At 39.4% G+C, this 26,370-nt stretch overlaps 1 protein-coding gene across 3 annotated transcripts in view; it reads left to right on the top strand.

The window, feature by feature from the left end:
- The window catches only part of LOC135218416 (neurexin-4-like), a 516,193-nt gene that overhangs the window by 117,443 nt on the left and 372,380 nt on the right, over window positions 1-26,370 (top strand). For all 3 annotated transcript variants that reach the window (XM_064254722.1, XM_064254720.1, XM_064254721.1), the window contains 2 exons: window positions 19,433-19,599; window positions 20,206-20,394. In XM_064254722.1, coding sequence (XP_064110792.1) covers window positions 19,433-19,599; window positions 20,206-20,394 — 356 coding nt within the window. The remainder of the gene's footprint in view (window positions 1-19,432; window positions 19,600-20,205; window positions 20,395-26,370) is intronic.

Raw genomic sequence — 26,370 nt, 5'->3', positions numbered from 1 at the left:
GGTTTCTCTCCCAACCAATTAGTATTTGGAAAAAACCCTTCACTGCCTAACCTAATGGGAGAAGAAAGTTCAAGTCCTGCAAGCAGAGAAAAGGGGATGGAAGAGGGTATGGTAAGGGACACACTGAATGCAATGCACAAGGCCAGAGAAGCATTTATAAAAAACGAGTCTTGTAATAAAATAAGAATAGCGTTAAACAAAAACATCAGAGAACATGAATTTGAAGAAGCAGTGGTAGGAGATGAGGTATTCTATAAGAGGGAAAATGAAAATGAATGGAGAGGACCTGCTCAGGTAGTGGGAGTATCGGGGAAAACAATAATAGTCAAACATGGGGATTCTTTAAGAGAAGTAGCTAGGATACATGTGACAAGGATTCAACGACGATCACCAGATACAGAAGAGATATCGGCTAGAATAGATAAATCCCATGGTGTGAAAGGTAGATCAGATGGCCCAAATGAAGGGAAAGTAGATTGGCAAGAAGGAGAGGAGATAATAGTAGGTGGGAGAAGGAATGCAGACACAGAAGAGACTATAGAAAGAGAGGTGATAGAGGAAACAGTGGAAGATAACGGGGAAAGTGGGTCAATAGAAGGCGAGTTAATGGAAGAGATACCAAAATTCAAAAATGGAAATAGAGTTAGAGCTATAAACAAGACACAGGACAAGTAGAAGAATGGACTATATTAGGTCTTGCAGGAAAAAGATCAAGCCAAGCATGGGCTGATTCGTACAATGTACAAGACTCACAGTCAGGTGACAAAGGGTGGGTTAACTTGAGGGATTATAGTCAGGTAGAAAAAATTGAAGATGAAAAGGAGGTGTTGCTGGGATTTGAAAATAGAAGCATAATGGAAACTAAAGAAAAAGAACTTCAAAGTTGGAGAGATAACCAGGTATATGAGGAGGTAAATGATGTTGGACCAAAAGCTATATCTACAAGATGGATAGTAACTGAAAAGATAAAAGGGGGGGAAAGGATATGTAAAGCAAGATTGGTTGCTAAAGGGTTTGAAGAAGAGATGGCAGAGTGGGAAAAGGACGCTCCCACATGCTATGCTGAAATTTTAAAATTCTGTCTAGCCATAATAAAGGTGAAAAATTGGAATTGTTATACATTGAATGTTAAAACTGCATATTTACAAGGTGACGAGATACAAAGAGAAGTGTATTTGAAGCCACCAAGGGAAGACGGTTGGAGGGGATTATGGAAGTTGAAGAAAACCGTCTATGGGCTCAAGGATGCAGCAAAAGCATGGTATTGTAAAGTGGTGAAAGTAGTGAAGGAGCTTCAAGGTGAGAGAAGTATACTACTATGAGATTCAGGGTCTCTGTAACACGGTTTTTTGGACTTTGCTCCTTGTCAAAGCATCGGATGTAGCTGAAAGTTGACATATGTATATTTTACAACCACACACAAATTTTGTCAGCATTATCAATAACCTAAACCCGATAGCTTTAATTTTTATAGAGTAAAAATGATCTAGCCGACGCCATGGCCTATGATTACGAGCCAAGAGTCGAAAAACATTCATTACGTAAGCAAGGTAAATAAACACCTTTTGACTAAATGTTGCCCCGCCCATCCACCAGACAGAAATGCCATCGGCTCTGAAACCCAAAGACTTTATGAATGGCGGAACGATACATAGATGTGGGTGGGGTATCAGTGCTAGCGTAGTAATACTACTGTAGCAGTAGTGCCGCAACAGTATAGCAGTAATATACATGAATTAAACGTTTAGACCAACTGCTGGGATCCTTGAGGATCATTTAGCACTTCTTACAACTACTCAAGAAATTAGTTTTTATAGCCAGAAGTTACATTTTCTAATCCAACAATGCCCATGGTAGCCTTCAGTGTTATCCTGAATTATAACGAGGCGAAAGTGGGTGGAGCCTCATGAAGTCACCATTCTGACGATAATTATTGGTGAAGGTTTAAAGCCAATATACGGTACCGGCTATTTTTTCTCAGTAAATAGGTAGATAGCCAATAAATAAAAATTGCTTGACATTGGATATAACAGTTATCAAATCAAGCTTGTCTACTATGTTTTTGGTAATTACCAACTATTCCCTACATCTTGTCAATCTGATTGTGACCTTTAAAGTAGACTGTAATTTCTTTGGAAACTTATTTTGGGAGTTAGACTAATAATCGAAGTGTTTTTGTATTTATTAACATATTTTGTTGGTTTGTTCATTATGACAATTATCAGTGGGGAGGTTCCAGAGTTCATAAAGGTGTACTGCTTTGCTTGTATTTAAATTTGTATGTCATTGTTGCCAGAGGTTTAGCCTTCGTTACGTATAGCCAATCATCCATCGAGAAAGAGGGAAGAAATGATGTCATAAGTTACGTAGCGAGTGCGTTCGAAACCTTTCCTCTGAGTAAGTTGGCCCGTCTTCAAAAAAGGTCACTTTTACATTATAAGTACCAAATTTATTCACCCTACGTAGTGCAGAATACACTCAAAATTTATGTTGATATAATATGTATTCTGAATAAGCGTTATATTTAAGAAATGCATTGATAAAAAGTTATTGCGAAAAAACCGTGTTACAGAGGCCCTGAATCTCATAGTAGAACCTAATATATTCTTTTGGAAAAAGGACAATAAATTGAATGGCATTTTGTGTACACACATAGAGGTTTTTTGCTACGGAGGAACTGAAGGGTTCTTAAAGGAAACGATTGGGAAATTGAAAGGGAAATTGCAAGTAGGAGAACAAGAGAGTAAAAGGTTCAAGTATATAGGAGTAGTAATAGAGCAGGAGAATAGATTTTCCCTTAATCAGTGGCAGTATATAAATTCCATAAGAGAACCAGAGGCTAGAAGATATACGGGTAATAGAGTGCTAGAACAAAAGGAGTTAACTGAGTATAGATCAGTGGTAGGACAGCTGAATTGGGTATCACTACACACGATGCCAGAAATATCATATGATGTTAGCGAATTAAGTAAAGCATTTAAAGAAGGAACAACTCAGGATATGAAGAAGCTTATTAAAATTGTGAGAAAAACTAAGAGCATGATGGGCGAAGTTACAATAAGTGAGATGGAAGAAGAAAGGGATTTTGACGAAGGAAAAATCTATTTCTGGGCAAGGACCTGTGTCGCCCAGTGAAATGCTTCCTTTAGTGTTCATTTCTAAGGTAAAATATTGTTATAATTACCAGAGAAAAACTAAAAATAGTAATGCCAGAGTAAACTGGCTCGCTCACCTTTTATAAAGGTGTCGGTATGGTATCTGGGGCGAGTGGAAACCACTACCAGAGGTCCCTTGCCATTTAGATTCTCCCTTCCTCAATATCCCTCATCTACAGAGGAGCCGATCCAAGGCCCCGCTACCCGCTACTACTACAACTAGCGCCTTTGTTTTCATTCCTGTAGATAGCACCCAAGCTGGGCCAAATAGGGTGTGGAAGAAAAGTGGGGTGGGATTTCACTGGGTGACACAGGTCCTTGCCCAGAAATAGATTTTTCCTTCGTCAAAATCCCTTTTCTGGGCTCAGCCTGTGTCGCTCCATGAAATAGTGCCAGAAAAATGGCTCCACCAGCTTGGAAAAGGTGTAGATAATCAATAATTACAGGTAAATTAAAACTCGATTAGAGTTAAATACTATAATGTAGGTAATTAATTATTACAATAAACAACAAAATACAAGTAATTGAGAGTTTCAATGATCCTTAAAACTAACTTATCTACACAGAGGGGTTAAACAACCCACAAAGGTTCCAATAACACCCACCAGTAACAAATCATCACAAGGGAAAATAGACCCAGATACAACGATATACAGTACAAATCATCAATATATACAGAAAGTGCTATCCAAGGTAAAGTGTGAACCCGGTAACGACCGAGCTACGGCAAGAATGCTATTGAGGCAGGTAGGAGAGAGAGAGATGTAAGAGAGACATAGGCTATATAACTACTTATTACTAATTATGCAATGTCAGGGGAAACTGTGTTTCTGGCTGCCACTGCTGGAAATTTAAGGGCCTCTAAAGACTTCAAGTAGTGGCGCTTAAATACTGTCAGAGATTTCTAGCCTGTGTACTTCTTAAGATCGTCAAAATTCATATGTGGAAAATAATTAGTGGAGGTGGCTACTGCCCTAACATCATGTGCCCTTGGAAAGGATTCCGGGTTAGCTTGTTTTATGAAATACAAAATTTGTTGTCTAATCCCTTTTAGGGAAATAGTACCGCCTTTTTCCCTAATGAACAAGGGGCCTAAAGATATCAGGGCAGTCCTGCTTAAATATGCTCTTAGAGAATTAACTGGACATAGGGATGGGTCCTGGGGAAGTGGGACAATCTTCCATGGAGCCCATCTATCTTGTGGGTCCTCATTTTTAGCTAGAAATTGACGATCTGGTGAGAAAAGTAGTTCTCCTGTAGGGAGAAATTCAATATGATCTGATTTCCTAGAAAGGGCCAACAGTTCAGGAATTCTGGTGCCTGAGGCTAAACTTATTAGGAATAACGTTTTCCTTAAGAGGGTTATATAATTACATGTCATTATTAGTGTCAGAAGCCAATTTAAGGACATCGTTTAAAAACCATGAGACCGTCCTGGGCCTCTCAGATGGTCTAAGTCTTGCACAAGCTCTTGGAATGGATGAAAAGTACGAATCTGTTAGATGTATATATTGAAACCAAATTGGAAGATCTTCTTAAGTGCTGATTTAGTAGTAGTAATTGTACTAGCTGCTAAACCTTTTTCGAACAAGGTTCTGAAAAAGGATATGGCCAGATTTGTGGACATGGTTTGTGCATCTGAGTCCTTTAAAAATATAGCTAGTTTCTTAACTGCGGAGTCATATTGACTCAAAGTCGATTCCTGTTTGTCAGATTCTAAGAACAGGATGTTCTGAGGATCGATGTTGGCATCTTTCTGAGCTGCAAACTTCATGAAGTCCATAAAGTTAAGGCTTTCTGAATTCCTGAGGAAGCGGACACAGTCCGCGTTTGAACCAACTGCGTCAGTTTGGAATTGGGAATCCGTTGAGGCCAGAGTCCTAATTCCAATAGTAGAGGGAACCAATTGCTCTTGGGCCAATTGGGGTCTACTAGTGCAATGTGACCCTTGAACGTCCTGAGCTTGTTCAGGACTTTCAGGAGTAGATTCACTGGAGGAAAGAGGTAAATTCTCTTCCATACATTCCAATCTATAGCCATAGCGTCCGTGGCGTAGGCCAGAGGGTCCAGGTTGGGAGCCACATAACAAGGGAGTCTGTGGTTCGACTCTGTGGCAAAGAGATCCACCTGAAGTCCTGGTACCTGTTGACAGATCCATCTGAATGACTCCTTGTCCAATGTCCACTCCGATTCTAGCGGGACGGATCGTGATAGGGCGTTTGCCACCACGTTTCTGACTCCTGCTAGGCGAGTGGCTGACAGGTGCCATTTGTTCTTGTCTGCTAAGGCAAATATGCCTATCATGACATGGTTCACATGGCTCGATTTGGAGCCACCCCTGTTTATGCAGTGGACTACTACCGCACTGTCCAATACCAACTTGATATGAGACTTCTTGGCTGGTTGTAGCCTTTTCAGGGTAAGAAACACTGCCATAGCTTCCAGTACATTGATATGTAGCTGGCAGAATGTTAGAGACCAGGTTCCCTGTACCTTTTTGTACCGTGATTTCTACATCAAGGATCCTGGTCCTCCCCCTAAAAGTGGTATTAGTACCCTAAGCGTGACACGAGACAATGATGTTGACGGCGCGACATGAGACAATGAGGAGAGCTGATAACAATGAATTTTCGTGTTTTTCTTTCAGCACACTCCTGGTCTTCGCTAATTTTGCTAGCCTTAGTTGCTGAGCAGCCTTCTTGATCTTAGGTAACTTCGGCATTGCTATAAGTTCACTAAGAAGTTATAAAAACAACGTAAATAGCTAGTAACCAAACGCAAGTGCGTAAGTGCGTACAACTACTTTGACGTCTGTGGCGTAACTGAGTCATTCTCTGAGTCTCGCCTATAAATAACCGCTCTGAGCAGCTGGCCTCTCACACCACGTTTCATTGCTACCAGATGTATGAGAATTTCGAAAAAAATCTGAAAAAATTGCTGTATATATGCAAAAATAAACACGCAAAAACGATCCGGTCAAACTCAGTCATACAGACAACGCAGTTACGATGACGTCATCATTTAAAAACCGCTATATCTTCATTATTTGTAAAAATAATTGGCTGAAACTTCTGGAAAGCATGCATGGCATGTTTCTGCATAGATACAAATAATAACTATTTTTTATTTTTTCAAGTTGACATGTCATCCACCATAGCGGACGGTCCCCTTAAGCAGAAGGATGCCATCAAAGCAGCTACACCTTCCAAGGGCGTCACTATTTTGTCCAGCAAGAGGACCCACGTGCACGATGAGATGGAAAGGCTTCTTCTTGTCTGGATAAAAGACAAAGAAATCGCTGGCGATACGATAACGGAGACGGCAATCTCCCACAAGGCCAGTGCTATTTTCGGTGATTTGATTGCCCAGGTCAAAGACGACAGAGGAGAAGGGACGTCAATGCCAACCCCAGAGTTCAAGGTTTCGCATGGGTGGTTCGAGAAATTCCGTAAACGGACTGGCATCCATTCGGTGGTGCGGCATGGGGAGGCTGCCAGCTCAGACACGAAAGCGGCCGAAGCCTTTAAAAAGATGTTCGACAAGATGATGACCAAGGAAGGCTACAGTTCTGAGCAAGTCTTCAACTGTGATGAGACTGGCCTTTTTTGGAAAAAAATGCCTCGTTGGATGTTCATCACGGAGGAAGAGAAGAAGCTACCTGGGCATAAGCCTATGAAAGACAGGCTTACGCTCACACTTTGTTCGACCGCCAGTGGGGATTGCAAGGTGAAGCCCCTACTGGTCTATCATTCCGAGACTCCTCGAGCCTTCAAGGCCCACAAAGTGCTTAAGGAGAAGCTTCCAGTGATGTGGAGGGCTAATGCGAAAGCCTGGGTAATGAGGCTGTTGTTTATGGAGTGGGTAAATCTGTGTTTCAGCCCGATAGTGAAGAAATTCTTGGAAGAGAAGTGCCTTCCTCTGAAATGTCTGCTGGTGTTGGACAATGCCCCTGCCCACCCTCCTGGCCTCGAGGAAGATATCTTAGCGGAGTATTCCTTCATCAAGGTTCATTATCTTCTGCCTAACACCACCCCTCTCCTCCAGCCCATGGACCAGCAAGTGATATCGAACTTTAAGAAGCTGTATACGAAACATCTTTTCAAGAGATGTTACAACATTACCGATACCACAAACCTCACCTTGCATCCGACTCATTGACCAAGCTTGGCAGGAGGTTTCGAGGCGAACCTTGAATTCCTCGTGGAGGAAACTCTGGCCTGATGCCGTATCCGCCCGAGACTTCGAGGGATTCGACTTTGGCGAAGCTGGTGCTGCAGATTCAGAAACAGTTGACGATCCTGAAACTGTTTTGCAACCAGATCTTGACGAGATCGTTGCACTCGGCATGTCCATGGGGCTGGTCGTCCTTGCTTCTCGAGGAGCACCAAGAGGAGCTTATGACGGATGACCTGAAGGAGTTGGAGGCCATGCAACATAACATCGTTCAAGAGGAGTTCTCTAGCAGCGGCGAGGAGGAGGACGACGACCCTATGACAACGGCAGAAATTAAGGATGTTCTAGCTGCTTTTCATAAAGTGCAATCATTTGTAGAAAAAAAAGACACCCCGAAAAGGCTTACACAGGTCGTATGCTTGCGCAGTTCGGTGAGGCTTGCCCGAGTCGTTTCAGGAACATTGTGAAAAGTAGGCAGAAGCAATCTTCCTTGGATAGGTATTTTTTAAAGTGGCCTTTAGTAGGAGTAAGCAAAAAGGAAGATCCAAGTAATACTAAAAAACAGAAAGTTGAAAGTGGTGATGAAGTTGAAGTTTTGAAAGAAAAAAAAAAAAAGCGTACGTAAAGTATAAAAAAGTAAAAAAAAAATGTAAAAATCAAAAAAAGACAAAAAAAAATTTTAATTTTAGTTTTTTGTAAAGTTAAGCGTTAGTTTTGTTAATGTGTTTCGTAAAGTTTAGTTTATGTATGTTTTCCTTACATTTTTTTATGTGTTTAGTAAAGTTAAGTGTACGTACGTATCTGCTGTTTGTCCTCCTCCTCTGTCACCATTTTCGGAGATAGCCTCACTCGAAAGGTAAGTTTCCACATTTTACTACATACGTACAGTATTTCTTGTATACCATGTACGTACACTAATACACTTTGTTTACAGGTAATTAGCAGTATGTATTAAGTTAGGTATTGAATGGTCCAAATTGTTGTAGTATTTCATTGTTTATAGGTCAATTTAGCTTTATTATGAAATTTACTGGGGTGTTTTTGGAGGGCTTGGAACGGATTAGCCATTTTACATGTAAAATCCGGTCCAAGATACGAAAAACTCATGATACGAAGGGTGCCTCGGAACTGATTAATTTCGTATCTCAAATTACCACTGTATAAAACTCTGTAAAGGCTAATATAAAACGGTGCAAAAATTAAGACAAAGTGACAAAAGAATTTCTGAGATGTGTCACTGATGCTTTTTAGTGCGTGAAGAAAGAAATTCGTGCATGCGCGCCTGGTACGCTTGTAAAGAAAACAACAGCTTGATTCGTGAACTCCCAGAATCCCTCAAGGCGCGTGATTTAAAATTTTTCACAAACTAGCCCTATAAGTATCTTTCTGCGAATAAAAAACTTTTTGTTGTCGACGTATCGAACGTCAATTAAGCACCCGACAGACAATTTTAGTCGACGTATAATACGTCCAATAGGCATTTAAGGGTTAAGGGGATTCAGGTAGGTGGGTCCTCTAGTGTGTGTGGATGAGTGAGTGGTTGAAAGTGAGTATGAGCCGAGTGTCAGTAAACAAATGGGTCTGGGAGATTGACAGTTATTGTTGGTTGAGTATGGAAGAAAGCAGAATAATGTAGAGAAAGGGAATGGAAGGAAGAAGCATGAACGGCATGATAATGGTGTTAGTGGTAGGGTGCAAACGGTTGATAAAGCGTGTAAAACGGATGACTTTGAGGGAATGAATGATACTTGTAGTGTATGTGGGTTTGAGTTAACAGGGATAAGTGAGACCTCAGTGGGAAGGAAACCAAGTAGTAAGGAGGTAATTGATAGGATGGATAATTCTGTGCAAGAGCTTGACAGAAGTATGGATGAACTGAGTGGTTTGGTAGCAGAAATAGGGGAGATATTGGGACCAGAGCTAGATGATGTTGCTGAAATAGTGATTGAGATTTTGGAGGGTAGTAGTGGAAGAGATAAGTGGTTTGCATGAAGTGAATGGCGATGTAACAGAGAATGCATGAGGGCCCTCAAACAAGATCAGTGGCGAGCGTCCATTACTTTAGTGGAAGAGAGTCAAGAAGTCGCAAAAGACTGTCGATCTGATTCAGAAGTAGCCAGTGTTATTTGGTGTGATTAGCTTGATTTTGATATTGTAAAGTGTTGTGCATGTGTCTGGTTGTGGTGAAGTTGAAGAGGTTATTTGTACTGGTTGTGTGTTTTGGTGTCTGTGAGGTGGCGGTTGGGACAAGTGTTGGGGTTGGTGGGTTTGTCGTGCTAAGTTCGAGTTGTTGTATGGTGGTCGTGTTGTTTCGAGCTGTTGGTGTTCGTCTGTGCCGTGATTTGTCAGGTTGTTAAGTTGTTGTATGGTTGTAATTCTTGGTTGGTTGTTTTGTGTTGTGATTCTTGCTGAAGTTGTGTTCTCGACTAGCCTAACCTATATCCAGCGAACAGCACAGCACCTAGCCCTGTGTATTTGGAGTCTGAGGTGAGTACCTGTGGTTGTTTTGTGTGTTCTGTGTTTCAGTAAACCAATTGTCCTATGTGTAAAAAGTAACATGAAGGGGAAAGTGTGACTGTGGGAAAATTTGTCAGCTGGTACAATTAAAACAACTGTTGGGAGCTTGCTTGCTTTGGTACTTTGCGTGTGATCCCGCCACAATTCCATTTGTTGTACCATTGCTAACCCTTGCCCCGTAGTGTTGTTTCTGGCCTGTCACAGTGGAAGGCTTTCTACAAGAATAGGGAGCTCCATAAAGTATCTACTTGTCCTTCTTGGGAAGGTTTCTCGCTTGCCCGAGTGGACAGTTCGGCGTCCTCTTTCAGAAATATTCCCTCTGCTACTTTTAATGCCCTGTCTCCTCTCTTTTCTTCCATTGATTTGTCTTTGAAAGTACCGGGAGGGAGGAGTCTACTCCATCTTCATCCTCAGTTTCAAATACGGAATCGCAGTAGATGGTTGCTGTATGGGCATCCTTAGGCCTAAGGGGTTCTCCCTCCTTGTATGGCCTAATGTTGTGCATCATGTCTGATCGCCACCCTCATCCGGTCCCCCTGGCAGTCCGCCCCTCTTCCAGGTCTCTGCTACTTTGGCTCTCGTGTGCTACCGCCTAACAGGACACCATCAACAATCATGACACTTTCTTATCTTGCCACCAGTGAGGTCATCGACTCGCACTGCCATTCAAAATGCTGTGACATCACTCCCAACATCCTCTCAGCCTATGAAGTTGGCTGTGGTGTTGTCTCTTCCACAGTCTTTTGCTATGGCATCATTACCATCTTCATCTGTTGACGTCATCACAGTCACTTGCTGAGCCATCGGAGACGTTCCTTCAAGTGGTGGTTGATAGGCGAGAGATATCCTGTACTTGCTAGCAAGAAGTGTCGTAGAAGGAGGGCTCCTTCCTCTCCGCCATCTGGTTCTCCTCTTTCCCCTCATTCTTGGGTCAGATGTTAGAGGATTCAGGACTGTTGCTTGGTCTTTAGAGAGTGAGAGAATTGTTTCGCTTTCTTCCCAGCACGGACGTGTCTCACCCTTGCAGGCACATGTACGTTTTTTCAGTTCATGATGGCCTTTACTCTCCTTAGTCTTCAAGCTGATTATCGATCACCTCACCCTGTTCAAGTTTTCTGTAAGGATGATAAGGCTCCAATTAAGAGGTTAAAAGCGCTTAATACTCAGGTCGCTGATCCTGCACCTTCTAGTTCTCCTCTCCCAGAGGATGTTGCTTCTCTTCCTGTTCTGCCTCCCAATAAACGTGTTTGTAGTGGGAATCGTAAGGCTGTGGACAGTCGCAGATGTGAGGTGGTTTGGGTCCGTGGAAGTGTCTCTCAGCCTAGTAGGGCTTCTTTGCCTCTGAGTGATGGGAAGGTCAGCCTTTCTCCTGTGTCCAAGAAGCCTAGGCTTTCACGTTCTCGTTCCTCAAGGAGTTCCCACTTGCATCGTTCACCTTCCAGAGTTGGGGACCTTCATTGAGTCGATCAAGTATGTTACCTTCCAGAGTTGGGGACCTTCCTTGAATTGATCATGTATGTGAGTCTTCATCTTCACACAACCATTAACGAGGTTATCACGAGCGTGTACGTGGTTCGGCTCAAGGATGTTCATGTGATTGATTGCTTGACCATGTTCCTGAGCCCTCTTTCTCGGGATCTTCCATTATTCGAGGTCCTAGTCCTGCCATAGGAAGGTATGATGTCCAGCTTCCAAGGGAAGCCTCTCCAGTGCTCTTAGGGAAGGATGAGGATTCATTTAGGCCTTCTGCTTTGATTCGTTGCTCTCCTTTGCTGGAGCCAGAGGAAGGTGAGAGTCAAGAGTTTCTGTCTTCGTTTTTGGAGGTTATTTATCTTATTCATGAGTTTAATAATCTTTTCAGGAAGGACACAGATTCAGTCTTCTATGACCCCTATGGGTATAGAGGCCTTGCTCGGTCCAGGGCAGGATGCTAAAGCTGCATTTGAGCTTCCTTGTTCAGGGCATGCACAATCAATTTTGCAGCACATTAAAATTTTGATCTCTGGCTGGGATGGCTCCCTGCGCTGTAATAGGTTATCTAAGCTTCTCCCCACCTCTTCTCATGCAGCATAGGAAATATTATTCTGCTAATGTAGTTCAATTGATGCCTGGTCACCTTAATTCAGATGCGATCCATCTAAAGCCTGGCTTGACCCTGGATCAGGTAAGGGCTGAGGGCCCTTCATTGACTTCTCAAGAGGCCTCTGCTATGAAGCCTACTGCTGCTTCTGTCTTCCAGACTGTGTTGTGGCTGGACTTATGGTCTACTGCGGTGGCCAGGATAGCATCGTGTTGCTCTGATGAAGATTTCGTTACCTCGCGCTCCCTTATCAGGTTGCTGCAGTCTGGTGCTAAGGCCATCTCTTACCTTGGCCACCTCAGTGCTAATTTGTTGTCCAACCTTCTTTTGGTTAGGAGGGATGTAGCCTTGTCGGTTAATCTCCACTCCAGGGGAAACTGACAGATGGTGGCTGGAGGTGTGCATTAAATGTTAAGATGACAGGTTTATTAGTTATGAAAAATACAAATTAATAAAAAATTTGTCATATGTTCCTACTGGTCAATCTTCCTGGAAGAGAATCCCAAGGTAAAATACCTAAGCTTTTGAACCTTTAGATATGTGTACCTAAGGCTCAGACTACTGGCTATTAGTACAATGCCAGAATTCATTTTATATGAGGAAGATGAAGAACTATCTGTTCCAAAAACAAACCAATGTAGCCACCTACATATACTTTTGTCAACATTCCTCTCTCTCCTTGCTAGAGAGAGGAAGGGTTTGCTACTGAAAGATATCCTTACATTAATAATGTGTACTCTCACAGCATGACTGCTTCACAAACTTGTATCAAGCCAATTCCAGCTTATGATGGCACTATCTTCATACTGCCTGTAGGTAGAGAAGAAGGAAGAAAGTGGAAAATAAGAGAGACCAGTCATCTCATTCATTTCACTATCATACCAACATTTTAGATAGGATACAAACTGCCACCACTGGACCCAAGGAAAAAGTGTCCAAGGACCTGTGGGCAGCATCCCTCAGGTAGGAAGTGAAAGTGGTTTGGCTAAGCCATGAACCAGCATTCAAATTTCTGTGAACAGATACATTCTTCTTAAATGCCAAGGAGGAACTTAGTCCTCTTAATGTCATGTGCTCTTGCATGCACAATATTGGAAGTAGACACTGAAAATGAGGAGTAGGCACTCTTCATCACTTTTCACAGCCAGAACGAAGATTGCATTCTTTAACACATCTGCTAATAAAAAGTCTTTGACACCCTGGTCTGAGGTGTTAGAGTTCTTTTTAGATAAGCACCTAGTGATCTGTTGGGACAAAGAAGTAATTTGTGTGGTTTGTTGTAAAAAAAATCTCCCAACAAAGGGATAGAAAAGGAGGTCAACCTGGCATCCTGAATTGAAGGATTTTGAGACTTAGCCATGAATTCTGGGACAAATTTGAAGGCTATTAACCCCCAACCCCCTGGTATGTTTGACATCATAAGACTGACCAAGGAGTTTGCCCACCCTTTCTGATGATGCCAAGGCTAGCAGGAAAGCTGTCTTCAAGTGCCAAGTGTCTACCTGAAGTCTGACATAAAGGTTTTTAACCCTTAAACGCCGAATGGACGTATTAAACGTCGAGTCAAAATGTCCCCCGTATGCCGAATGGACGTACCATACGTCGACTCAAAAAAGTTTTTTTAAAAATTCGCGGAAAAATACTTATAGGCCTACCAGCCGAAAACTTTTGAATCACGCACCTTGGGGGATGCTGGGAGTTCACGGATCAAGGCGTTGTTTTGTTTACAATCATTAAGCAGGCGCGCTCTTATCGCACTAAAAAGTATCAGTGACACATCTCAAAAATTATTTCGTCACTTTGACATAATTTTTGCACCATTTTAAATTATCCGTTACATGAAGTATTATATATGAAAATGTGCGCAATTTCATTTAGAATACAACAAAAAAATAGTCATGATTGTAGCTTTTATCAGTTTTGAAATATTTCCATATAAATAACGATAAGTGCCAAAATTTCAACCTTCGGTCAACTTTGACTACCGAAATGGTCGAAAAACGCAATTGTAAGCTAAAACACTTATATTGTAGTAATATTCAACTATTTACCTTAATTCTGCAACAAATTGGAAGTCTCTAGCACAATATTTCGATTTATGGTGAATTTATGAAAAAACTTTTTCCTTACGTCCGCGCGGTAACTCTTCCGAAAAAATCATACATGCGATTGTGGCAATGTTTGCACCATTTTAAAATTAGCCGTTACATAAAGTTTTATATATGGAAATGTGCGCAATTTCATGCACAATACAACTAAAAACAACCCATGGTTGTAACTTTTATCAGTTTTGAAATATTTTCATATAAAAAATGATAAGTGACAAATTTTCAACCTTCGGTCAATTTTGACTCTACCGAAATGGTCAAAAAACGCAATTGTAAGCTAAAACTCTTATATTTTAGTAATATTCAATCATTTACCTTCATTTTGTAACAAATTGGAAGTCTCTAGCACAATATTTCGATTTATGGTGAATTTATGAAAAAAATAACATTTTCCTTACGTCCGCTCGGTAACTCTTCCGAAAAAATCATACGTGCGGTTGTGGTAATGTTTGCACCATTTTAAATTAGCCGTTACATAAAGTTTTATATATGAAAATGTGCGCAGTTTCATGTAGAATACAACGAAAAATAATTGAAGGTTGTAGCTTTTCTCATTTTCGAAATATTTGCATATAAATCACGATAAATAGAAAAAAAACCATGATCGGTCAACTTTGACTCTACCGAAATGGTCAAAAAACGCAATTGTAAGCTAAAACTCTTATATTTTAGTAATATTCAATCATTTACCTTCATTTGGCAACAAATTGGAAGTCTCTAGCACAATATTTCGATTTATGGTGAATTTATGAAAAAAACTTTCCTTCCCTCCGCGCGCGGATTCTCCGCCATAAATCTCAGAATTGCGTACATCACATTCTCGGAAAATTTGCTCCGTTTCATATTAGGCATTTCATAGAGTTTTATATATGAAAATGTGCGCAATTTCATGTAGAATAAAAAGAAAAATATTTGAAGATTGTAGCTTTTCTAATTTCCGAAATAATTGCATATAAAAAAAGAATTATAAAAGAGATTCGACATTTGGTCAACTTTAACTCGTCCGAAATGGTCGAAAACTGCAATTGTAAGCTAAAACTCTTACAGTATCGTAATATTCCATCATTTAATTTCATCTTGAAACAAATTCGAAGTCTCTATAACAATATTTAGATATATGGTGAATTTAAAAAAAATATATTTTTTTACGTCCGCGCGTTACGAATTCATGCATCATTTTGTGATAATATTTTCTCTGTGTTGCTTTTATCGTTTTACAATGTGTTATATACCAAAAAGATCGCAATTTAGTTTCCATTACAACGAAAAAAAAAGTAACTTGTTACCTTTAACCGTTTTGCGCACAGCATGATTTGAATACAATTATATATGAAATTTCATTTTTGCGATATCATATATCGCATTATTTATATATGATAATGATAATTTTTATCATTTCTGATGGTTGCATACTAAACTTCAGGCAATGACAAAAAAAGTAGCCAAAAATGAACTCTTAATCTTCAAAACTAAGCGCGCTGTGATTTTTTGAAAAAATTATTTTTTCCGCTTCCGCGCTCACTCCAAACCGGCCCGGCATTCGGGAGAGGTTTTGATTTTTACCGCTTCGGCGTTTAAGGGTTAAAGAGCTTGGGTAAGGCTACTCAGTACCAGATATCTCTCTCTATACTGTATGTATTATTAGATCCCAGGCAGGAGGTTTGAGCTCCCTAGGGGAACACTACTGCTCAAGTTTTAATCAGCATAGATATCTCCCAAGATGTAGATATGTCCACATTCTTCATATGAAGAACCAAAGCCAAAGCAGCCCTGTAACCCTTCATGGCAGAAACCGAAAGATAATTTTGTGATGTGAGAAAGATTAGGAAATCAGCTATATGCTGAACAGAGGTTCCGATTGGAGAACAACCCCATCGACGGGCACCAATCACAGTAGAATGCCCATCTCCCCTTGTACACGGATGTAGTAGACTTTGTAAGGTATCCCGATATTTGAGTCGCTGCTCCTCGAGAAAAGCCTCTTGCTGGCAGGAGGTACTTGATAGTCTTCATCCATGAAGAGATAGGGAACTGTCAACCGATGGTACCTCTACACGAGGTTGACAAAGTGGATTGTGCAAAAGGGTTATCTCCCTCGGAACCACTGATAGCAGTGACAGCAGATCTGGAAACCACACTGAATGTGGTCACGCCTGCCCAGGCATTTTCGGTTGTAAAACTATGGAGAGGAATCACAAGCCCCTCTGGGCGACCAAGACCTGGAGCGACTAGACTCCCCCCCCCCACCTGAACGGACGTTATCAGGAGGATCTGATACACGAGAATTCTTGATTGGAGCCTTGTCGTCCTTCCTCCAAACCTTCACAGGACAAACTGGGGACAGAGGCTCTTCTTTTAACTTCCTTTTTAAGATGAGTCCTTGCGGGTTAGCGGCTGATGGACAGATGTGTCATTTACCGGAGTCCTCACATCTCCTGATGAAACCGCCAGGTGGTCCATCACAGAATGCGAATATGGGGAGTTTACTGTACCAGACTTCCTGCAATGCTGAATGTCTGTGGGAATGCAATGGCCGTGGTCGGGACTAGGGACACGATTATCTATAATAGCTAAACCCCGACAACGATGAACGTCTGTGGCAGAGAAATGGTTTTGTTACAATGCTATGATGTGGCTGTCCTGGCTCAAAGTAGGAATGTTCCTTTTTTTCCTTGGCTCTTCGATCAGAAACAAAGTCCAAAATCCTCTAATGCTTGATGGGTGACCTTACAGGAGAAGCAGGCAATGACGATGATGAAGAAGAAAGAAAACCATGTCTCTTCTTCTTACAAGAGAGATTGCACTTCTCTTTAATGATAAAGTCAAGTCTCTCCATCACCGCTTGAATGAGGGAGTCAGCAGTTGGAACAGCTGATAACATCATAGAAGAGCCTGGGAAAACAAATTGTGTGGGGTTGCTGTTGTAACATTTTAGGTGGGGCAAAAGGTTACCCACAATAATTTGTGGTTCATACCATAGGTGTCCCACTAGATGTCGCAGAATGTGACCCCAAATAGTGGAGACCTAGGGTGGTTGATACAGCTATCGGGGTCAGTTCTGGGATGGGGGAAGACATGAAGTGGGGCAAAAGACCATCTAATTTTGGTATGCCTGAGAGGCCTAATGATAGCCAAACACTTGATGCCTTTTGCAAATTCGATAATGGAATTAAGGATAAAGATGGTGATGCCCCCCTCCCTGAAGGATGAGACGGGGCAACATTAGATATACAATCACCCGAATCTGCTCCCAAAACTTGCAGACGAATCAAGGGGAAAAGCAACTGGAAGAGATCTAGCCAATGAAGAGGAGAATCAAGAGGAGATTGATAAGAGGGGCCATCCAAAGATGGTGCATCTTCCTCTTATGATGCCCCTTCTCGGCAAACCTCTTCCATTGCCCAGGACACCAAGAATTACATACTGAATAAGGATTATCTTTACTATAATATACATTTGCTCTGCACCTACTGCAGGCTGAATAAGGATCAGTACTCATGGAGGCTAGGAAACGTGAACAAGGATAGCCTCCTACACCAGGACATTTACTCCAAGTCTTACAGGAGCTAGTACTGGAACTTGTAGAAGGGTTTTGGGATTTCATGATACCCACAACACTTTCTCACAGTCACACAAAACTTGGCAGTCCTTGGTTAATGGAAGATCCAGTTTTATGGCGCTTGTCTAGCACCATAAAATCGGTGAGTTATGGCGCCATAATAGGCCAAGTCTCGGTTATTGGCACCATAAGGTGCTGATAGTAGAGTTATGGCACTATAACATACCTAACAGAGGTGCCATTGACCAAAACGTGATGCCATAAACTGCCAAGTTTTGGTTAATGGCGGTTTTCGCTTATCAGCATCCCATCGATAACCGGGGACTGCCTGTACACTAAAACAGAAGAGAAAAACACAGGCAAAGAAAAAACTGCCTTTAGAGAGAGGAGAGAAAGAGCAAGATGTCCTCACTCAAAGGCAGTAGAAAATTAATGAAGCCATCACAAGATCAACCTTGGGTTGGTGGTGTCACCTACCTCGTTTGTGTTTCCAGAAGCCACCAATTCCTTGCATGTACAATTATATTGTTTTTTACTGTTTTCCAGCTTGCACTAGAAGATTTATCCTAATGTTAAGACCCATGTTTGTTTTGTCTATGAACAAGTTTCAAATAGTAAGGGCAAGTTTCAAATGGTAAGGTCAAGGTTAGAACAATACTAAAACCCAGAGTTGAATAATTGGCAAGAAGTAAATGAAATTAAAGATGTCACAGTGTTATCCCCTTCCTGGATCAGTTATTTCCTGGATCCAGTTATTTAGATTAAATTTTTCATATTATAAATGTATTCGTGTTTGATAAATTTAAGAGATAAGATTACAAGAATCAAGAGATTGTTTATATTTTGGGTTTTACTAATTTTTCATATTAAAATCCACAACTATTTTCTCTTGCTCTGCAATTATAATGATTGTAAAAGGAAAGTTTGATGAAAGGTGAAAGATTCGTCACTAATGGCACTAAAGTTATTAATCTCTCCAATTAAAGAAATATGGTGATAAAACATGTTAGCAAATGTAATGAGGTTATGAAAAAGTGCATCATTATGCATCAGCATTCTGGTACATTTAGGGTTTTATCACTGTTGAACATTTTTATTTTTAAGCGTTGGCAGTTGACTTCAGAACCGACAGGTTACTGTTATGAAATCAAGCAAATTATAGTTAGAATGAGTTGCATGCACTCAAACATTGTTTCTGTATGTAGCTGGTATTAATACTCATCAAGCTGCAGATCATACCTCCTCCACTGGCTAGGTTACATTTATAAAACCAGGCAGTTGTTATATATAAATGTACATGTTGCATATAAGCATACATTACACAGTGTTTATTAATCATAATATCCTAGAATGGTCACTAAGTAAAACAACAACTTTAGAACTGGCTACAATGAACTTTATTTAGCTTAAAGTTGCTAAAATGCAAAGATGTTGGTAACCCTGGTTACTGCTGCCAGGTACTCAATGAAATCTGTTCTTGCTGGTATATGAAATTATGAATAATTATTTCCATGGTTTAGAATGTAACAGGATATGTGAATGGTGCAGTTATGTCTAAACTTGAAAGGTTAAAAAAATTAATTGGCTTGTGGTTTTATGATGATAATAGAAGTTAGGAAAAAGTAAGCTGCTTGTAATCTGTTAAGGTTTAAGAAAATTGAACAGTCCAAGAATTAAACATTAATATAATTGTCGAAGATCTCTGCAAGAGATTATCAGTAGTCTTCAAATATCATGAGTTCTATTACATTTTAGAAAGGTTTGTCATATTGAGATTATTCTTTAAGTTAATTTTTACTTTTTAGTTTGGATATATTTCTATAATGTCTTTAATATTCAGGTTCCAAATTGATGACATCCTTATCAGTTGGCTCATTGCTTGATGATAATTCTTGGCATGATGTCGAGATACGTAGAGAGGGGCGAAATGTAACTTTCCTGGTAGATCGTGTCCGCATAGATGAAATCATTCGAGGAGATTTTAAAAGACTGGATCTGAACAGAAAAGTAAGTTTGATATACGTGTGTTGCTATCAGGCCAAGATATTTGTAACTTCAAAGTAATTAACAAGAAGCACTCTACAGAAATATTAGACTTATATATATATGAGATGCATTACATATTTGCTACACAAAGTGAATCTTGAATTGAGTATTTTTGAAGATTTGCTGTAGTGTTATAAAGTGAAAGAAGTTTCCATTTCACCTTATGAAATTCTATAACTCCTGTAGAAAGCAGAAATTACTCTGTGCCATAGTTCATGCTTTGTGCATTTGTTTATTCATTTTTGTAAATATTATACCGAAGGAAAATGTACAAATGCTCTTATTTATGCTGTACATGACTGTAACTAGGGAATACAGTGTTCCCCCCGTATTGGCGAGGGGATGTGCACCAGACACCCCTGCGAATACTTAAAACCCACAAATAGTTAGAACCACCCCTAGAAATGCTTATAACTGCCTATCTTGAAAGTTCAGATACCAAATGTATACCTTAAATAACATCCTACTTCAAATATACCTTGATTAAATTTTATTTTTGTTTGCCTCTTATTTGCATTAATGCTTTTTATGAATTTGTAACACAAGTGTTTGTGTTGTTTGTTTCAGCTCTACATTGGGGGTGTTCCTAACATCCAAGAAGGCATGAAGGCTCGAACAAATTTTACGGGGTGCATGGAAAATTTGTTCATTAATGGGACAGCAATAATTCCTCAAATGAAAGAACAGAATGATTATTATGTATACTACTACAGCCGTCCAAAATATGTCATCACCAATACTGCAACAACCTGTGCTGTAAGTCAAGAGCTTGTATTCTTTAGTTATAGTTACATTTTGTATATGCTAATATTTAACATGACCCAATCATTGTAGGCAGAGAATGCAGGTCATTGCCAACATTTAAACATATTATTTATTGTCCAACTAAAACCAATAGCAAATGTCAAATTATGAATAGGTTGGTAGACACACAGGTGGTGTGACAGTGAACCATGAGAAACCTGTGGATCCATAAACATGTGTGCTTGGGTATTAGCTGATATGTCCTTTCCTCTCCATAAGATTTAGTCGGGTTTAGTTTTACACTAATTGGACTTATTATAAATTAATTGTTTTATGTAAGTAACTTACCAAGTAATTACATAGCTATATGTAGTTTCAACTTACATGGCAGCTTAATTGCAAAATTTGCAGGTGACGCTTCAGAGTTTACTGCAGGTGATTTGGCTAGTCCCGCCCACTAATAGGAATACCAGGAACAACTCAGCAGACAACCTAATGCTGTTTCTGCCATCCTTGATGTAAACATCGGATAAGACTTTTGCAGCAGCTTTTTCCATCATTTGCTGGTTATCTAACCAGATTTCAGTGATGTGTTATCGCTGATTTTGAGTAATCTTCAAACTTATAACTCTCAGGATTAGTATTTTATTTTTTTGTTATTAAGATCTGATTAAAGTTCATAATTTTTTGCTACAGAAGTGAATTTCCAATCAAATTGATTAACTACTTCCTTGATTTCTACTTAGTAAGTAGAAAATCTGCTACTAGTGGTATAGAAGCGTCATTGTTTACTTAACCTAGCATGGCTTGGCTGTAGACTGTTTGCCTGAGTAGAGATAACTTAGGCAGCCTAGCATGAAGAGCAAAAGTTAATTAAAAAATATAGGCTGAAGAATGGTTGATTTTTCAGCTATCATACATTGTCTCAATTTTCAATTGTTGATATACAAAACAAACCTTTGGTCTTAACATAAGGATAATAGTAGTGCCAAGCTGGAAAACTGGTAGAATTGATAAAAAACTAGTGTGATCCAGGGACTATTGGCATCTGTACAGGGTCACCGGGCATTGTAATTGCCAGAATGCCCTTGGCTTCCTGTGACCTGTCGGTTACTTTCCTACCACCTTTAAGAGAGGACGTGATTACTTTCTATCTCTTTAACCTTTCCAATCTTCCTCTGAGCCCAGGCAGGTAGCTCCTCCGGTCCAGGTCGGTCAGAGACAGTACTGCTTAAAAGATGTTGACAACTACAGAAATATTTGTAAAAATTAGTGTGATTTCTCTTGCTGTCATCCTTTTCATATGAATCATATATGGTTGAAAAGCTGATAAAATACACTCAATTTTACGCACACAGATTATGATCAGACTATTCTTTCTTCAGTGAAATATGTAAGAACAACAGCAACATAAAGTTATTGGAAATAAAATTTATAAGTGCGATTTTTTTTACCACACCAAGAATCAGCAAAATTCTTCCTCTTTATTATTTTAAATGGTCTATTATTATAATTGTGACATTTATGAATGTTATGGTCAAATATAATTAGAAATCTTTTAAAAGTAACGTAAGAAAAAGCAATTTTCATTGTATAGTTTTAACTCACCATACAAGACAGATTTAAAAGATTTTACATCCTGGCTAATATGATACTTATTCTGGTATGACTATCCTTTAATGTTTTTCCATATCATTTCAATCGTGATTACATTTTTTCCGTTAATTTATATTATCATCAGTATTTTATTAAAATGTCTCGTTCTTCCTCGGCCTGTTTTTTTACTCAGTAAATGACAACTGAATCCCATCTGTGCAAAAACTGTGATATTTTATTACAGTATATACACAACAAACAATACAACAAACTTTTTATCAATGAAAAAATCATGGAGCAAAAGTAAATGTATTTGTTTGTCTTTTGTTTTTCTTCTCAGAGCGCAAATCCTTACAGCTTTACTTTTATCAACATTTTTGCCTAGAACTATCGTCAAATATAATTAGAAATCTTTTAAAAGTAACGTAAGAAAAAGCAATTTTCATTGTATAGTTTTAACTCACCATACAAGACAGATTTAAAAGATTTTACATCCTGGCTAATATGATACTTATTCTGATGACTATCCTTAATGTTTTTCATATCATTTCAATCGTGATTACATTTTCCGTTAATTTATATTATCATCAGTATTTTATTAAAATGTCTCGTTCTTCCTCGGCCTGTTTTTTTACTCAGTAAATGACAACTGAATCCCATCTGTGCAAAAACTGTGATATTTTATTACAGTATATACACAACAAATATACAAACTTTTATCATGAAAAAATCATGGAGCAAAGTAAATGTATTTGTTGTCTTTTGTTTTTCTTCTCAGAGCGCAAATCCTTACAGCTTTACTTTTATCAACATTTTTGCCTAGAACTATCCATTATACGCTAAAATTTAGCCTTGTTAATTTGGTCTGTTTACGATGTGCACTTCCAAAATCCGACAAAGAAAGCAGTGTTGTCACTCATCTATATAATGCGATTGTTTAGGTTTTATAAGTTATACTAAAGCGGTTCAAAAGTATACATATTGAATAATGATATAATTTACTTTTGAATATCGGAGGTATATTTCATATAAAAAAAACCATCAGAAATTATAAGAGAACAATAATTATTATATTTTATAGAAAAGTGGCAATGAAGGTGCATACCTAAGGAGATTATCTGGGAAAGGGAATTTGAGAGGTCTTGAACGACCTTGACTCACGTGTCCCAATGGAAATAGGCAGTTGCTGAACCTTGGCCACAACTTATCTATTTCCTCCCCTCTTTCTTCATGGTGTGCCTCCTTTCGGTTCCTCTGTTACCAAACTGCGCAATTGTCATTTTTAAAACATTTTCCCCATGGTAATTTCATATCAAACTAATGATTTACAGTTTTCATCATATTACTTTCAATTATTTATAGGCAACATATAATCATGCATCCATTCCTTTCAGTTTTTGTCATTGTGTAAATACACACTCACACACATATATTGGCAGTCCCCTGCTTACGACGGGTTCGGATTACAACATTCCGAGGTTACAACGCTTTTCAATTTTATTTATCAGAAATTATTTCCAGGTTTACGACGCATGTTCCAGGGTTGCGACGTTTACAACGCTGATCTGGCAGAAGAAATATGACTCCAAAAATGCAAAATAATAAATATTTGAATTTTTTTTTTTTTTTTATGAAAAATGCAATAAGAATGCAGTTTACATAGTTTTAAATGCAACCTTTCCAATCTTTGTACTCTTCTTGTATCCTGCTAAATCTCGGACATTTCCTTCTCTATCTAGTCTCCCTTTGTTCACTGTCGGATCCAGGCATCTTTGATCAACCACACACTGCTACCAGTTTGAATTTTATCCTAGCCTAATCTTGCTTTCTTTACACAAATGTATAATCTACCCACCTGTTCGCATTCTCCAACACCAGCATACTCCAGCTTAAACCTTCGAACAACACCACAACAAAAACTCCTACTTGACAGAGAGTTCTCTCCTACCAACCAAACAGCACACGCACGTCTCTCCTTCTCCTGGTGTTATTGTTTATATCCGCCAGACACATCTGCTATCTTGTCTTCTCTGACGTCACATCCTATGATGTCACAACGCAACTTAACCCCTTCGCCATCGGCCTGTTGCATTGCTGCAAATGCTTGCATACCGCATGAGATCCCGTCGACCGTGAGTATGTCAATCATCACTTGCTCCCACTAAATTTTATGTTATTTATATTTTTCCTTTATGTTCTTATGTGAAAACATTGTGTATATATCAATGATTATTTTTTACCTCATGGGCGAAAAATAAAAAAATATAAGGATATCAGAAAAAAAGAGGAATATTTAGTAAAAAAAATTGCAGAAATAGAAACAGTTATAAAGTAGTAGAAATAGTAGTAAAGTAGTAGCAATAAAGTAGCCGATAAAATAGTAAAGCATTATTAAAAAGTAGTAGTAGTAGTGATAGCAGTACTAGTTTTCTTACGGAAACAGTTAGTCCTAGGTTTCATACAGAAACAGCTTATTCATCAGTGAATGTTCACGGCATTGGTAATGGCGATAAAATATGATAAGTAATAATAATAATAATAATAATAATAATAATAATAATAGGAAAATAATATGGAAATAACAACAATAATAATGATAATAATACAGTGGTACCTCAGGATACAAAATTAATCCATTCCGAGGCGGCCTTCGTAACCTGAGCTTTTCGTATCTTGAACCGCATTTTACATGTAAATTGCCTAATTCGTTCCAAGCCCTACAAAAACACCTCTGTAAATTTTATAATAATGCTAAATTGACCAATAAACAATGAAATACAACAAATTGAACCATTCAATACCTAACTTAATACGTACTACTAATATGTGCTACATAGTACCTGTAAATAAAGTGTATTAGTGTACATGGTATGCAAGAAATACTGTACGTACATACGTTCGTATGTAGTAAAATGTGGAACCTTACCTTTCGAGTGAGGCTATCTCCGAAAGTGGCGGCAGAGTAGGAGGACAAACGGCAGAAAACTTGTACGTACGTACACTTAACTTTACGAAACATTAAAAAATGTCAGGAAACATTAAGACTAAACTTTACAAAACACAGTAACAAATGCCACAAAACCTTAACACTTAACTTTACAAAAAAATTTAACATTAATTTTTTTTTCTTTTTTTGATTTTTACATTTTTTTTTTTTACTTTTTTATACTTTAGTTTTTCACCACTTTCAACTTTCTGTTTTTTCGTAGTATCACTTGGATCTTCCTGTTTGCATACTCCTACTAAAGGCCTCTAAAAAATAACTATCCAAGGAAGATTGCTTACGCCGGCTTTTCACAATGTTCCTGAAATGACTCGGGCAAGCGTCATCGAACTGCTCAAGCATACGACCTGTGTAAGCCTTTTCGGGGTGTCTCTTTTCTACAAATGATTGCACCTTATGAAAAGCAGCTAGAGCATCCTTAATTTCTGCTGTTGTCGTAGGGTCATCCTCCTCCTCCTCGCCACTGCTAGAGAACTCTTCTTGAACGACGTTATGTTGCATGGCCTCCAACTCCTTCAGGTCATCCGTCATAAGCTTCTCTTGGTGCTCCTTGAGAAGGTCATTGATGTCGCCCTTGTCGATGACCAGCCCCATGGACTTGCTGAGAGCAATGATCTCGTCAAGATCTGGTTGCGTAACAGTTTCAGGATCGTCGACTGTTTCTGAATCTGCACCAGCTTTGCCCACGTCGAATCCCTCGAAGTTTTTGGCGGATACGGCATCAGGCCAGAGTTTCCTCCACGAAGAATTCAAGGTTCGCCTCGAAACCTCCTGCCAAGCTTGATCGATGAGTCTGATGCATATGACGACATCGAAATGCTCCTTCCAAAATTCACGCAAGGTGAGGTTTGTGGTATCGGTGATGTCGTCTACAGCTTCTTGAAGTTCGATATCACTTGCTGGTCCATGGGCTGGAGGAGAGATGTGGTGTTAGGTGGAAGATAAAGAACCTTGATAAAAGAATACTCCACTAGGATATCTTCCTCAAGGCCAGGAGGGTGAGCAGGGGCATTGTCCAACAACAGCAGACATTTCAGAGGGAGGCACTTCTCTTCCAAGAATTACTTCACTGTCGGGCCGAAACAGATTTACAGACTCGGTGAACAAAAGTGTTGTTACCCACTTTGTGGGCCTTGAAGGCTCGAGGAGTCTCCGAATGATAGACAACTAGGGGCTTCATCTTGCAATCCCCACTGGAATTGGAACAAAGTGCGAGCGTAAGCCTATCTTTCATAGGCTTATGCCCAGGTAGCTTCTTCTCTTCCTGCGTGATGTATGTCCGACGAGGCATTTTTTTTCCAAAAAAGGCCAGTCTCATCACAGTTGAAGACTTGCTGAGAACTGTAGCCTTCGTTGATCGTCATCTCGTCGAACGTCTTAATAAAGGC

Source organism: Macrobrachium nipponense, chromosome 9 (assembly GCF_015104395.2).
Source record: "Macrobrachium nipponense isolate FS-2020 chromosome 9, ASM1510439v2, whole genome shotgun sequence".
Taxonomy (NCBI): Eukaryota; Metazoa; Arthropoda; class Malacostraca; order Decapoda; family Palaemonidae; genus Macrobrachium; species Macrobrachium nipponense.
Note: the sequence above shows the minus strand (reverse complement) of the source record. Positions and strands in the feature narration are given on the sequence as shown.